Source organism: Elephas maximus, chromosome 1 (genome assembly GCF_024166365.1).
Source record: "Elephas maximus indicus isolate mEleMax1 chromosome 1, mEleMax1 primary haplotype, whole genome shotgun sequence".
Taxonomy (NCBI): Eukaryota; Metazoa; Chordata; class Mammalia; order Proboscidea; family Elephantidae; genus Elephas; species Elephas maximus.
The window spans coordinates 97418846-97434531 of record NC_064819.1 but is presented as its reverse complement, the minus strand read 5'-3'; the positions used below and the strand labels follow the sequence as shown (position 1 = coordinate 97434531).

At 47.9% G+C, this 15686-nt stretch overlaps 1 protein-coding gene across 1 annotated transcript in view; it reads left to right on the top strand.

The window, feature by feature from the left end:
- Window positions 1-14349, top strand: part of ILRUN (inflammation and lipid regulator with UBA-like and NBR1-like domains) — a 122902-nt gene extending 108553 nt beyond the window's left edge. The window contains exon 5 of the mRNA XM_049890485.1: window positions 10057-14349. Coding sequence (XP_049746442.1) covers window positions 10057-10092 — 36 coding nt within the window. The 3' untranslated portion in view covers window positions 10093-14349. The remainder of the gene's footprint in view (window positions 1-10056) is intronic.
- Window positions 14350-15686: the final 1337 nt, after the last annotated feature.

Sequence of the window (15686 nt, the reverse complement as noted above, 5' to 3'; positions counted from 1 at the left end):
GTTATCAGCCTTACTTTACAGTTGCTGAGACTTGAGGTACACAGGTTAAATGACTTGCCCAAGGTCACACAGCTAGAAAGGGGTAAAACTAGGATGTTCACAAAAGCAGTATGACTTCTGAGCCTGCTTTCTAAACATTGTGCTACATTGCTTCCCAATTACAAATAGTGTTCAAGTACACGTTTTTATTAGCTGAGCTAACAGCTTTGGGCTAGGAAGTGCATGCTTTCTAGTATACTGCTACATTTCAAACGAGGATCAAGCCAGTAACTGACCAAATACGTGACTTCACTACTACTAAACCCCCTCTCCGCTAAGCCGCTACTGAAGGTGCAGAAATCAGCCTTCTTTCTAACCTCCAGAAAAAGAAAAGATTTCCCCAGAAACTTCCAGCCACTTGAGTTTCAATTATTTTTGGCATCAAAATCTCCATTAACTCATTCTTGTGACCAAAAACAAAAACCAAACCCATTGCCGTCAAGTAGATTCCGAATCAGAACGACCCTGTAGAACAGCATAGAACTGCCCCATAGGGTTTCCTAGGCTGTAGTCTTTACGGAAGCAGACTGCCACATCTTCCTCCTGAGGAGTAGCTGGTGGGTTCCAGCTGCCAGCCTTTTGGTTAGCAGCTGAGCACTTACCCACTGTGCTACCAAGGCTCCTTTCCCTGTGACAACAGCAGCTGTACCTCTTGAATTCACAAATCCTGTCTACATCCCTTGATGGTGGCCAAAAGATGCAGATTTTTTTTTTTTTTTAATAAATTTAAAAGCTCCCTTTGAGCTTAGTATTTTAGAACTAGAGCATACTTTAAAGTCTCTTGAAAGTCAGGTTTTGTTTCTGGAAAGGCTATCTGGAAAAAGATTATTTGGGGCAGCGTGACAGCCAGTGCAAGCCCTGAGGTGGACATTTGCCTGATGTGGTCAAGGAACAGCGAGGAGGCCAGTGTCTGGAGCAGAGGGAGCGAGGGAGAGTAGAAGGGGAAGAAGTCAGAGGTTGGAAACCAGATCATGAAGGGGTTTATGGGTCCTTGTAAAGCATTGGGCTTTGAGTCTGAGAGAAAAAGGAACCGTTAAAGGGTTTTGAGCCGAGGGGTGATGTGGTCTGACTTAATGTTGTAAAAGGATCACTCTGGCTCCTGCGTGGAGAATTCAGGAAGGCATAGAAGCATGGGCCACCAGGGGAAGAGAGAGAGTAGTTTGGACCAGGCTGGTGGCTGCAGAGGTGAGGTGGAGAGAACAGGATTTCCTAGTTGACTGGAAGGGAAGGGAGAGGGTAGAAGGCTTTCTGTAAACATCCAAATGGAGGTGTCAAAGAAGCTGTTGCATATCCAGGTTGGATATAGGATTTGGGAGAGAAGTCTGGGTGGAGACGTAATTTAGGATTCATGTCACATGGATGACATCTGTGCTATGAGACTAGAGATGTATAGAGCAGGGCTCTAAGCCTCGAACTGCTGACATTTGGGGCCAGATAATTTTTTGTCGTGGGAGGCTGTCCTGTACATTGTAGTATGCTAAGCAGCTTCCCTGGCCTCTGCCCACTAGATGTCAGTAGCACTGCCTCACTCCTATTGTTAACAATCCAAAATGTCTCCCAGACATTGTCAAATGTCCTGTCAGAGCAAACGTGCCCCCACTTGAGAAGCACTGGTATGAATAGGGAAGAGGCCCAAAGGACCAAACTTAATACTGTCTAATGTATAAACCACTTAAGACTTTCCAAAGCACCCTTACTGTACCTGTTCTTAGTCTTAATTTGCAACACACTTGTGACGTGTAGTTTTAATCCTCATTCTGCAGACTAACAAGGAAGTTAAATGACCTCCTGACATTGACACAGCAAGTTGGGGATGGACCATGGGCTGGAACCCAGGGACGGACCCAGTTTGAGTCTAATGTTCTTCTTCTAGGCTACTTTTTGCTAGCAGAAGCAAAGTTTATTGACTCTTCTTTAAAGGCAGTTTATACATTTAATGTCCATCTTCAGGAGCTGCACAAGAATTTGTAGCCAAGGATTAAGCAGCAGAGCAACCAAGGAACCTGCCCCAGTTCACAGATTAGCACATTCTGTACCAGAAGGGATTTGCCAGGAGTCTCTGGGTTTGATAGTACTAAGATGATTCTTTTTTGGAAACCCAGAAGAGCCAGTAAAGTTTTACCAACCTTGCTAGTGTTTGCAGTGGCATGGGTCCTGTGTGCATTTTTAAAATAAAATAAGCCAAGACTGTGGGCCCTAGAAAATGTCTTTTGTTGTCTGTAGCATTACTGTCTGAGAATAAAAAAGTATCTCTAAGAACCCTCCCTTTTGTGCCTCAGCAGCTTCAAAGCTGTCTCGCTCCACTTTATTTGCTTTGGGGCTCTGAACATTGTCTTAGGCTGCGCTGATGCTGGGCAGTATTGTCGCGAAAATGGAGCAAGTGTTCCCATGATTGCCAGCAGATTTTGTTTTGGATGTAAGGACACAGTGTCTTCCCTATACACTGAATGTAGCATTTTAGTTTCCGATGAAAGTTTCCAGATAAGATAGGACTAGTGAAATTACCTGTTTAAACAGATAATTGTAATTCAAAAGTGTGAGAATTTATCTCCTGGCATAGATGGCTAATTACTTGTTCTCTTCTAAGTCTATAGGACCTGGTGCAGAATGTTGTACCTCAGAGGGAAAATGTGGCCTTCCTTACCAAAACCAAAATAAAACCCATTGCCGTGGAGTTGATTCCGACTCATAGTGACCCTATAGGACAGAGTAGAACTCTGCCTCGTAGTGTTTCCAAGGAGTGGCTGGTGGATTTGAACTGCCAGCCTTTCGGTTAGCAGCCGTAGCTCTTAACCAATGCACCAGTAAGGCTCTGGGCTTCCTTAGAACGCTACTTAAAATGGACCCTTTCCAAAGCTGTAGATGTTCACCTGCGAAAACTGGAGGCTCTTGGGCTTTTTCCTGTGATTTCACTGCCCAAGGGTCAGTTAAAACTGCTTTACCCAGAGGTCACGTTCCTATTAGTCAGCAACCATGAATGAGGCTTTCTGGGTGCTCAGCCTGTGCGAATCCCTGTCTTCAAAGAATTTGCTGTCTGGTTATATAGATGGAACTAGCTCATAGGAAAGAATGAGAGCTCGGTAAAGATGAGGTATATTGAGTTCCGGTTGACTTTTAACTGCTCCTAAGAGCTTGGTGGAAGCAATAGCCAGGAAAGTCATACCTTGGTGGATGATGGATTCACATCGATTTGGAAGGAAGAGGAACCACATGCAGGAAGGCGCAGAAGCAACCACAGGCAGGGTGTGTTCGTGGAGCACTGGCCAGCCTGGCTGTGGTAAGTGAGATGTGCTTAAAGAGGGTGGAGTGAATTTCAGAGGAAGACTTTTGAAAGCCAAGCAAAGGAGAGTTCTGATTTAATGTGAAAGGAAACAGTGTCAACAATGCTTTTGAGCAGGGTAGTGACAAGATGAAACCAAATATGACTAAGAGGAACCAAGGAGAGGCAAGTTATCCTTAATCAGCCAGCCAGTTGGGGAATGATGCCTGTGAATCAATTTTAAGAGAGATAGGAGAAAGGAGAGCGAAGGTATGTAGGGGAAGAGTGGTTAAAAGAAGGTTACAGAGCTAGTTGAATAGAAATTCTGAGAGGAAGTGAGCTGGCAGCCTCCCCTTGGCCTCAGCAGAACTCCTGTAGTGCATCTGACTCCTTCCTTGTACCAGTGGCTGCATGGCTAGGAACTTGGATATGCTTCTCTCCCTTGAGGGGCTAAAATTCTAAATAGCAAACAGCTTTTTGTGAAATCCTTACTGAAAGGAGAAGTTGAACTCACCTAGGATCCTGCATCTTCTTGTAGAACTTTTAACTGATGTGTTTTTATTCACAATTACATGTGAGTTTGAGTTTATTCTTCATGGTGATTCCCTTGGTTCATAAGGGCATGGATGAAGGCTCTGGGAGTTGCCTTTGGCCATGGGGAGCTTTGGATGGATGGTAGGATGGATGATGGAGAAAGAATGGAGAGAGGGAGGAAAGATGGATGGACAGATGGGATGGATACAATGGATGGATTGGATGGGATGGATGGACAGATTGGATTGGGCGGGATGGGTTAGATGGGATGGATTGATGGGATGAATGGGATTTGATGGGATGGATGGGATTCGATGGGATTCGATGGGATGGATGGGATGGAGGGATGGATTGGGTGGATGGATGAAGGGGTTGGATGGATTGGGTGGGTGGGTGGGTCCCCAGTAAGACTGTAGAAGTTAAGAGCAATAGAAAAACTGCAACAAGGGTAAGTATGAAAAATGGTTGCAGAGTTTTAAAAAGTCAGTTCAGCACACTTATAACTGAGTCAAGACTTTTAAGTATAATTTTGGTACAGCCAGAAAGCTTATGAACTAAGTCTGCCCTATGATTAGTTCTCATGCATAAAAGTAGATTTATTTTCTCTTCTTTGGCTGCTCATACTTGTCCTCAGCCAATGCACTAAATACGTATTTGAATTTTGGGGGGACTGTCACATGGAGGAAACCCTGACGGTGTAGTTGTTAAGTGTTATGACTGCTAACCAAAGGGCCAGCAGTTTGAATCCACCAGGTGCTCCTTGGAAATTCTGTGGGGTTATATTCTGTCCTATAGGGTCACTATGAGTTGGAGCCGACGCAATAGCAACAAGTTTGGTTTTTGGCTTGGTTTTATCACGTGGAAGTGGCTTCACTACCAATGTTCAGGCATCTGCAGCACATTCCCTTATGCCAAAGTGGCCCTGCTGTGCCACTAGCAAGCCTTCCCTTGAAGGGAAGGGCCCTGGTTCCCGTATTCCTGAGAGAGTTTTCATTGCCCTGCCTACTCCTCCAATACAGACTTCATTTCTAGTTAATGAGAGACTAACAGGTTTGGTCAGTCTCTGGTCCTTGCCATCCAGACCAGCCCTGGGAGCAGGGCCTTGTCACACCACACCGTGTTTGCAGCACAGGATCAGGACAGTACTTAGTACTAAACCCTGTATTCTTCTGTGTTTGCATTCAGTGTACATAAGTGATACAAAAGGAGCACTAGGCGGGCGAAGCGCTGACCAGGACTGGCCCAGGAAATGAGGAGGAGAAGGAGAGCCCCCGGGTGTTATCTGATGCTGCCATCAGTATACACCAGGAGAGCATGTTATTTCGCAGCTAAGCAGCAAAAGCGCCTGTCTTTTTATTAACCTGTGTGAACCTTTCTATTTATTTAAGTCAAATCACAAATAAAAGCAAAATAAAGACAGGTATATGAAAGTTTCCATGTGGTGTTGGTTTATCTAAACAACAAGCTTTTATATAGCAAAGTAGTAACCCCAAAACCCCTCAGTAAGACATCCTAGTTTCATTAGGAATTTCAGCCTTTTTTTTTTCCCTGGAAGATCAGAATACAGAGAACTGGTGCACCAGTGTAGTATATCCCACAGTCATTCGTTCATTTTGTTGGTGGGTGAGTCTTCAGTGCACAAGGTACAAATCATTGACAGCATGAGGTTCCAGCCTCATAAAAGGCAGCTTGATTGCACTGTGCTTCCTATTGTTGAAAAATGGTGAATAGACTTTTTAAAAAACTAGTTGAAGCAAAACTAGCTCATGTTTTTTAGTATTTTGGCACAGACAGTTACTACTTTCTCTCGGTGATAATTGTTTAGTATCTCTTCTTTTAGGAAAGATTACTATGACTTGTGTATAATTTTAGGAAGAACTCTAGGATATTGTGGGTTCACACTCAGATCGGTGATAACCAAATCACTTGCTGACTTCGAGTGACTGCGCTACTCCACTGGGACAACTATAAATTTGTGGAAGAACAAATCAGAGAGATGGTTATTTTTAGGTTTCCATTGAGTACAGGATCACAACTACTGTGTCTTAAATTGCCCTTCCAGAAAAGTATGATGAGTAGGACTGAACTTAATCTATGTCTCTATGTCTATAAACATCCTCTTTAAAAAAGTATTTTTAAAAATTAGCCAAATTTTGGCTCGAGGTAGTTCTTATTGCATTGTGGAAGTGCAATTCAGGATCTGGTCCAGCTGCTGTCATCGTTCAGCAGGCTTGAGGTGAAGTTCTGACCCCCCTCTCCAGCAAGTAGGAAGGTATCTCTATCTTATCTGTGCTTTTAAGAAGGTCTGCCTAGCTCGCCTCTAAGTAGACGTTAGATCCCTGTGCTTACAGCTACAACAGCAGCTCAGTGAAAAGCTTAGGGACGACTGAGGCGAAATGAGCACCACCTCAACCCCTGTGGACCTGAAGGGCCTTTCTCCTTCACCAAGAACAATTTCTCGTCCCTTCGCAAATGTGGGGCTGCTCCAAGGAATGCAGCCTTTGAAAACACGTTCCAGTAGAAGTTGAGTAGGCCCTGGGGAGCTGGCCTTAAACCGGGAGTCAGATAAGGGGTTCTTTTCTGAGTTTGTTTATCCAGCCCTTTATTAAAAAAATTAGCGTGGATAAATCCAGCCTTGCTGCTAGTCCTCAAGGGGCGGGAACCGATTTCTCCTAGAGGAGGATAGTGGCCTTCTCTGTCAGACTAACTGGGTTTTGTAATCATGTCGATGGCCTCAATTTTTGGTGCCTGCCATCTGATCCATCTATCTCTTGGTCTGTTTTCCTTATTGGTAGTGGCATGACTGTTATAGAAGAGAGATCACTGATGCCAGGTTAGGTAAAATGTTTGGCATTTTTTGCTTTTCACTGAGATAAAAAGTTGAAGAGTTGCTAGGCCCCAGAAGAGAGTGAGCATTAGATGTATTGCCAAACCCTACTTTTAGGCTGGGATTGGGGACGTTGGCCACCAGAACCTGTTACGCCGGGTCTCGGTCTCGGAACCTGAAATGTAGATAAGCCTCCCATTTGAATATACCTCCATCCCACTGGTGGGGAAGGCACTTCCCACTTGGTCTCCTGCCATAGGACGCTCTGAACAAGCTGTTCTTGGAATCTCTGCCAGGCTTTTCCTCTACAACTGGGTGTTATGTTTCCTGTGTTGTATGATCCTCTTGTGACACCTGTAATCCTGTATATGGGGTGTCCAGATCATCAAGTGGTTTTGAAATACAATGGGCTGCCCTGCCCTTTTTTGAAGTAATGGTAGTTAATTTGGACACAGGGGCGGGGGCGGGGGGGTGGGCAGGAAAACAGCTTGTGCCACAAAGCCACCTTTCTGCATCAGTTAAACATCAGTAACTCCAATATGCCGTTTTCTGGGTGAAAAGGAATTAGGTAGTGTATTTCTTCCCAAAAGGCAAGGAACCTCAGAGAGTAAATAGAGAATCAGCGATAACCCCATAATCTGAACTAGTCAAATACCACACTGAATGGTCTGAGGGCCGGGGCACGCAAGTGGAAATCTGAAAATGCACAAGTCTTTAGTCCTCTCTGCCAATTGCATAGAACTTCTTTATCTGTAGAATGGGAATGCACAGCAGCTCCTTGGCAGAGTCGTGAACTCCCCGTCTCCAAACATTCCAGGCAAGTCACAAGGCCCATGCTTTGTAAAGGCCCATGTGAAGCGTGTGGAGCTTTGGACTGGAAAGCAGTTAAATTTAGGGTAAAGGTAAAGATTTTATAGAAAACAAGTACTATTTGTTTTTTGGGTTTTCTTTTCTCTGTGCATTTTTTCCTGCACAGAGACCTTTGATTATTGTATTGGTTCTAAATCTTAAGATTTTTATGCTTTTCTTGAGTCGTTTCGGATGATTGAATGTTGTTGAGAAGAACTGAGTTAGGGCAGCTTGTTTTAAGCTCCTTTAATTTCCACCTCTGGGTGTGTGTGACCCTTCTACCAGGCCCTCCAATATAGTAGAACCTGAGAGCCTGTTTCTACCAAGCCCACACTCAGTGAAGGGAGTGGGTGCTGTGGCTGCCGAGATGGTTGCAGCCTCAGCTTGCCTGCTAGAGGCACGGTTGGCTGATGGCATTTTGTCATTTTATGAAACACCAGCTGCTCCACTCACCAATGCCGTGCCCTTGATCAGGTTACCTCATCCCTCCGAGCTTGGAGATCCTTACGTACTTGTCTCAACAGATCTTTTTGGTGATTAAAGAGAGCATGTTAAAGTGCTACCACAGCACCTGGCACATAGCTGATGCTCCATCAGTGGGGGCCTGCCCAGCCCCCAAGTTCGCCTTCTCAGGATGTTCAGTTCACTGACACCACCAAGCAGCTAGACACATATTTCTGGCCTTTTGAAGCTTTATACGGAAAACGAAATGCAAAAGCGGTTTCAGTGCTTCCCACTGCGGGGGGCGGGGGGAGGGGGGTGGTGAGAGCTTTACTCTCACTTTTCCTCATTCTTGGCACCTTTGACCTCTGGCCTGATCAAAGGGCATTTTCCTTGAATCACTGTTTTTAGCCTCCTGAGCCAGGTACTTTTTGTCAACTCCTAAAATCTGAAATCTGTAAAGATTCATTCCAGGTTCTTTTATTACAGATGAAGACCCTGAAATCCTGTGAGGTCACTTGGTCACTTGGTGAGGTGGTACAAAGCCGGAGCAGAACCCAGATCTCCTTCCAGTTCTTTGTGCCCCTCATCCCACTGCAGGGAACCTTGAGGGCTGTGTCTCCAGCAAGCCTCCTTCAGAGAGCCAGGCCTCTCGGGGGTGGCATGACCCAGACTCTTGTGTTCCCAGGCCTAAGCAGCTGTTTAAAAGCTTTTTTTTTTCCCTACTTGGAAGAGCCAGTATTCCTGTGACTTAGTGGGGTTCTGACACTCCAGGTAATAGTCTGAGAAATACCCGTCATCTTTCAGTTACTAATTCAACAAATATATATTGGTGCCTTCTAAGGGCCAGGCACCATGCTAGGTGCTGGGGAGATGGCAGTGTACAAAAAAAGTCATACCGAAAAGGAATTCTAATCACTGAGGACCCAGCAACCAGGGATTTTTATTTCTTTTCAAAGACTTTTTTTTTTATTAAAGCAATCAAGTTCTGATTGTCCATATTCCATCAAGCTAATGGAAAATATCAGATTTTGTGCCTCTCCACCCCAAGTTGTGCCTAGGTTCAGGATTCCTAACATAGTTGTCAAGCCTCGGGAAACCCCTTTGGTCATTTTTCACAGTTACGGCTGAGACTCCTATTCTTAGCACCCATTTGGTCCCTCTGGGCCAATTTTGGGTGTAAGACCCTGGAGAAGGTGATCATCAGTCTACCTTCTCCACCCATTCTTGGCATTCACTGGGTCTTTCCAGGTGCACTTGGAAATGGGGAGCCGGGGAGGGGGAGGGCAGGGTGGGGGACGCTCCTGTCATCCTCCAACATGTTCATGCAGCTGCTTTTGGTGTTGGCACATCTTGGTGTAACATAGGGGGAAAGTGAGACTATGAAGCCTCTTCTACCCAACAAAGCAGCATGAGAGATGCCTTCTTTGGGAATTTGGAGCGTGGCAAGGAAGAAATGTGGGTTCCCTAGGGGAGGTTCCCGTGGGGAGGAGAGAGCTTTGGGTTTGAATCTCAGCTCTGCCTCTTACTAACCCTATGACCATGAACAAGTCTCTTGGCCTCTATGTATTTTTTCTGATTAATAAAACAGACATAATACTACTCGGCTGGCTTTTTGGTTTGAGATGCGGGGTAAAGCCAATGTATGTGAAGCTCCTAGCACCATGCCTGGTATCTAGGTACTCAGGAGACAGTCGCTGTTTCAGCTGCAGTTGTTTTTATTGCTGATAGAAGTATCGTTCACCAGCAGTAGCCTACATCTGAAGTCAAGGCAAAGCAAGTGATGTACTAGGATGTTTAACAGCAGTGTTGAGAGAGTGTTGTCAAGCAGGAAGGCTTTGTGACCTCGGTGGAGGAAACTGGCACTGGCTCATCTAGAAGTTGACTCCCATCTCTTTGGATGATGTGATTTAGTGAGGACACTTAGCAACTTGAAATGGACTGATGTTTGGCCTCCGCAAGGTTTTGTATGGCAAGGACAACCTTCAGACCTGGTCTGTGCGTGGGGCATCCTTTGGCTCTCTGGGAACCATAGTTTCTTTCACTTGGTTTGGTTGTCAGGTTGCACTTTTGTTTACCGTCACTGACTGTCTTCACTCTCTTCCAGGGGCTCCACGGGCCTTACCCCTTCGGCCAGTCTTAAATGGGTGTCTCAGCAAGAAGAAAAATTAACAAAAGACACAAGGCTTGACTTTGGGGGGGGAGGGCAGGGGTTCCTCTGGATTGCAGACCACATCGCATGGACCCCTGGCTCTGACCCCTCACCCGGAAGAAGAGGAAGAAGCAGAACAGACTAGTTATGAGTAAACTCAGTATGCATGTGTGAATGCTGAATCACAGGAATGGTGTTGAGGCTACCAAGAAGAAATCATGCAGCCACCTTGGGGTTTGTTTATTAGGCGTCAGTCTAAGAAGTCATTAGGTCACTTGGGAAGGGAGAGAAGGTTAAAATGGGGGAAAAAAGCCATCTTTTTAAACAAAAATTATTTTGCCTACAGAGAGGTTGTAGTTTTGAGCATATGTTTATGTTTTTTCCCCTCTTTCCCCACTTTTTTCTTTTAAATAAGGGATAACGTACTCTTCATAGAATAGCTGCTTGCTCTGGAGGCGATGAGGTTAAAAGCTAGCGTGGCATGTCTGGGGACTCTGCAGGTCAGTGCTGCTGGAGTATATCTGCCGAACCACATGACTTAAGACCTTCCTGACCGCGTTTGTTTTTGATGGCATCAGCCAATGGGTTATCACCCTTTTCCTCCTCTTTTCTTTTTAATCTTCTGTTGATTTACACCTTGGACATTTGTATCCGTCAGCCCTGTGGCTTGTTACCATCGGGACCTCTCCGAAGACCAAACCTCCTGTGTGGCCAGCAGAGGAAGCCTTGAGGACAGATCTCGGGTGACATGGGAGTTTGAGGCCAAGAGGTGTCCTTCTGCACATACTTGTAACAGTTCACGTTGCTTTTCTTCCGTGTTTCTCTTGGCAGAGAGAAATGCCATCATGCTTACTGCGCTTTTGGATTCTTTGTATCGTGGCCCCCCATTTGCTCTAGGAACAGTGCCTCTGGCAGGGGGTGTGTGCGCGCCCCGTGCATTCACCAGCGACTTTGCAGCGGGCAAGTGTGAAGGTGTCACATGCTTCTCTGTTGTCACACAACCCCCTTCCCTGCATTTCCCTCCACTTGTCCTTTTTGGTGTTTTCACAGTCTGTTAATGGAGGCTGAGCTGTTAACCGAATGAAAATACAGCCCCTGACGGGGAATTTGCTATGGGGAAGGGCCACAGTCGTGACTGCTTGATCTAGGAGACTACATTTACATGAACATGGGGGGGTCCCCACCCTGAGCAGGATGTTGGTTATTGGCAGGGTAGTGGGGGAGGAGCAGCCTAGCCAGAGCTAGCCGGAGCAGAGGCGAATTGGCTGGCTGCTCATTTGTGCAGGTGGCCCCACTGGCTTCCTGTAGACGCCGGCAGGTTGAAGTGTGGATATCTCCGTGGAAGCTTGAACCAGGCTAGCACAGCTGTCTGCCAAAGATACAAGAATATGCAAAGTCCCTCTTCTCACCCCTTCCTTCCCTCGAGTCTTAGTTGGTTTGATAGGTTTGATAGCCGGGGATATAAGGGAGCCAGGAGTGTGGATCTAAGGTGTGGTTACAGGGTCATCTGCCTGTTGCCACACCCCACCCACCCTGGGGGTGTGAGACAAGCCAGGGAGACCAGGTGATGAGTGGCTGCAAGGGGTCATATAGCCTGGGTGTGGGTGAGGGTCTGCCTGCCTGCCTGTCTGTCTCTGTTTGGGTGTCTGAGTTCCAAAAATGTGTGCTGTTTGTTCCTCCTCATCCTCTTCTGAGACTGTGGTTTTTTAAAGTTTGATTGTGGGAGAAAAGCTTGTATGAGATTTCCCCCTTTGCCTCCCAACTTCCCCCAAAATAAAGGGAGGGAATAAGCTTTGGTCCTCTGGAGGAGCCCTGGGGGAGGGTGGGGCCCACCTGCTGAGAAGAGGCAGGGCAGCCAGGGCTGGGGCTGGACTAGGGCTTAGGTGTTCCTGCAAGTGCCCGTTCCCTAGCAGAGGGGCGGCCCTACCACATGCCCAGGTCACAGGGCTCACGATGGTGTTTGTCTGAGGGCCCAGTAAGGCCCATACTGCTACTGCTACTGCTGCTGCTGCTGCCGTTGGTGCCAACCTCCTGGGACACCACCACCCTGGAGCCCCTGCATGCCCAGCCATTTCTCCCTGCGTGATAGCCCTCAATGCAGTACCTCCCCAGCTGTCCACAGCAGGGTAATGGGAGGTTTCATGTTCCCTAGTTTCCTGGCTGCCTCATCTGCCCCACACTAGGTGCCCTTTCCAGGTTCCCAAGTAGGTGTTGCCTGCCCTGGTTCAGCAGGGGCTTCACAGGCCACCGTCAGCAGGTCTGGCCCTGCCAGGGTCATCTTGCGCCTCCTCTTGCCTGAAGGCAGTCTCACCTAGCCAGTTAAATGTCCCAGGCACATTGGCCTCCCTCCCAAGAACAAAGCATTTCTTTGCACACCCTTGGAGGAGGTGAGTTCCTTGTAGAGGGCCAGAGCAAACCGCAGCCGGGGAGTGAAGCAGGGGATCCATGGCTTTCACAGGACAAGATGGGCATCAGAGTACCATTCATTCTGCCTCCTCACACTGGCCTTAGCCCTGCACAATGCTTGGAGCTGCTCTTTTCCCCTCCTGGTGGGGTGAACGACGCCACCTTCTCAGCACCAGTAGTCCCTGTTCCTCTTGGAATCTACACCAAGTGGAAGGCCGCTTCTGGGCAGGACCACCAGAGAGGCACCATCCTTAGGTGCCTGAGCCCAGTGCAGGAGGCAGGGGCTCAGGCTTGGGAAGAACCCGTCTGTGTGCATGGCGTGAGGTGTGTGTGAGTGAGTGTGCGCACGCGTGCATGCCTTTTTTCTTTTTTGTCAAGGGGACAGTTGAATTTGGGGCATTTTTCTACAAGAAGCAGTCACCCTTCTCTCCCCCAGTATGGACTGGCAGTAACCCTAAGCCCATCAGAGGCACTTCCAGCGTGGAGAGAACTGCTGGTGTGGCCTCAGGGTGGCCAAGGTAGGAAGTGGGCACGGCGATAACACCTCCTCCAGTTCAGTCTGAGCCCCAGCAGGTGAGGGAGTGGGGCTGCCAGGGCTCGAAATGCACGCTGATTCCCCCCATCCCACCCCACCCCACCCACCTTTCCTTTGTTTCCTTGGGTGAATGCAGGAGCGGCAGTGGCTGCCCCTCCACCTAGACAGTGGTGTGTGTGTCAAGTGAGCTGGGTGGATGTTTTTGGTGGGGCCTCATGGTGCCTGGGAGGAGACGAAGATGAGGATGTTTTTCTTTACTGTATAAATGAATATTTGTATGATTAAATTAACACACACATTAAAAAGCAAAAAACATTTCCCCTTGTCAGCGAGTTTTATTGCACCTTCCAGCCCCCTGTGTACCTGCTTGGCCCGAAGGTGGTTCTACGATGTGTATTTTTGGGTCTCTGCAGATGAGGAAACAGACCTTGAGGTTCATTCTGTGTTTGGGAAATCAGTCCTGGGGTGATAATTGGATCTGCTGCTCTTCCTGGCTCCCGGTGGCCAGAAAGGTGAAGGAATGGTTTCCAAATGGCCGTTAGGCCCCTAGGGTATGTACCATGCCTCTGTCGATCACCCTTTCCCCGGCACATAAGAAATCCCAGCTGAGTTAGTGCTGATCTTAGGCCCTTACTGTGTGTCTGGCACCTAACACAGATACAGGACCGTTACGGAAAAAAAGCAGGGCGTCACTGGCATCTTTCCTGTTGGAAGACAAGGCAGAGTTAGGAGGGACTCCCTCGCCTTCACACCCAAGCCCCAGCATCCTAGATTTAGAAGTAAGAGTGCATCTTTCCTGATGTGTTTCCCATGGTAGTTGGGTATAGCCCCTGGGTGCTCTAGGCTCCCTTTCTGGTATATTATGGATCAGGTAGGTTTTTGTGGGCTGGTCTTGGATCATGGAGAGCACATTCCAGGCAGTTGACAAGCAGACTTGGAACCCACCCCACTTGCTATGTGAGACAGACCTGTGAGTTTGGGGGCTTACACTATAGCCAGGGAGCATTGAGTGGGAGTTGAATACCATGAAAGGAACTGTTGATTGGCAGATGGTATATGGCGCTCAGGGAATCCATGCATTTATGTCTGTAGCACTCTGAAGAGCTCAGAACTCGCCTGTCCTCTGCTACATCATTACCCCTTTGTGTTGAGGAGAAAGTGAGGTCAGAAAGGGAAGGGAGTTGCCCGAGCCTCACTGCTTAATGAAGCATGCTTAGATGCATAGCCTCCCAGATGCTGGCAGTATTTTCATATCATTGTGGAGACAGCCTTTCATCCACAGACCCCTACACTGGATCTTCACCTTGGCTGGCAAAGCTGAGTGTGTGTTCTAAATGATGGTGGCCCTGGGTATGAGCCAGGGGCCCTCCTGGCCATCTCCCTGTAGGCTGCTCACTAAGGGAAACTATGGCCAGAGATGGCATGAGAGAAACTGAGGTACCCATAAAAGAACTGGCCCCCTGCCCCAGGAGCCTGAATGCAAGGCTCCTGTTCCTCAGTGAACAGTGATAGCCTGGTACAGAGCCCAGGGCAGTGGAGCCTGGGAGACTGGCCCAGAGACCCCCTGGGCTGAGTGCTCCCACCCCTGCCCCCAGTGCCATGATAGTGCACCTGCATCCTGCTTCTTTCCAGGTGCCCAAAGCTGTTTGCTCTCTGCGGGGGAGTGGCCCCCACCCCGTCACCTGGGTCTTCTGGCAACTCAGACCCACTCCCAGGCCTTCCCCAATACCTCCACTGCTAAACAGTTATTTGCTTGGCAGAATCTGTTTATCTTTGGGGCTGTAACCTGTCAAGAAGTCACTAGGCCCTGGGAGAAAGAAGTGGATTTGATGGTAGCTTCTGGCCAGAGCCATTCCCACGGGGGCTGGGTGACAGGGAGGGGGCTCTCAGCTGAGCTCTTGGCTGTAGGGGGAGGTTTGCGGTGGTCTGGACCCAGCCCTCCTGGCAAAGCAAACAGCCTCCCTGCAGCTCAAGTTGTACCAGGTGCCTCCCTCCGTGTATGAACAGGCCCCTCCCTCACCCGCTTTCTGTGACCCAGCCAGCCACTTTCTCAGACTCAACCTGGTGTCCAACACTGTGTGGTGGCTGAGAAAACAGAGACACCAAGTGCAGTCATGGCGGCCTGGCTTTTGAAAGTGGGAATGGAGCAGGGAGTAGGCAAGACCACTGTGAGATGAGACAGAACGTGTGTGAGTTTGGGGTGAGGAGTGTCTAGACAGTGAACTATTTAACAGGTCAGCATGACTGATGGGTCTCAGATGATGCTTCTACAAAATGGAGATGCACTAGCTTAGAAACCAGGACCTGGAATACACGGGGGTTTTTTGTTTTTGTTTCTGTTTTACATCCTTTTTAGCCCCTAGTTCTAAGATGCTGTGTAGGGGCAGTGCTTCCCAAACCTGAATGTGTTAAAAGGCAAATTCTGATTTAGGAGGTCTCAGGAAAGGGAGCAAGATTCTACATTCCTAACACACAGGTGAGCAGATGCTGCCTGTCCACGGACCGCACTTTGAGTGAGGATAGTAGGGGGTCTGAAGGGGATCCAAGACACCCCCCATCCACCTGACATTTGAAATTCAGCTGGAGTCTAGTAGGGCTGTGCCGGCCAGGCCTAGAATTTGAAGGCGCTAAAGTGATTTCGAGC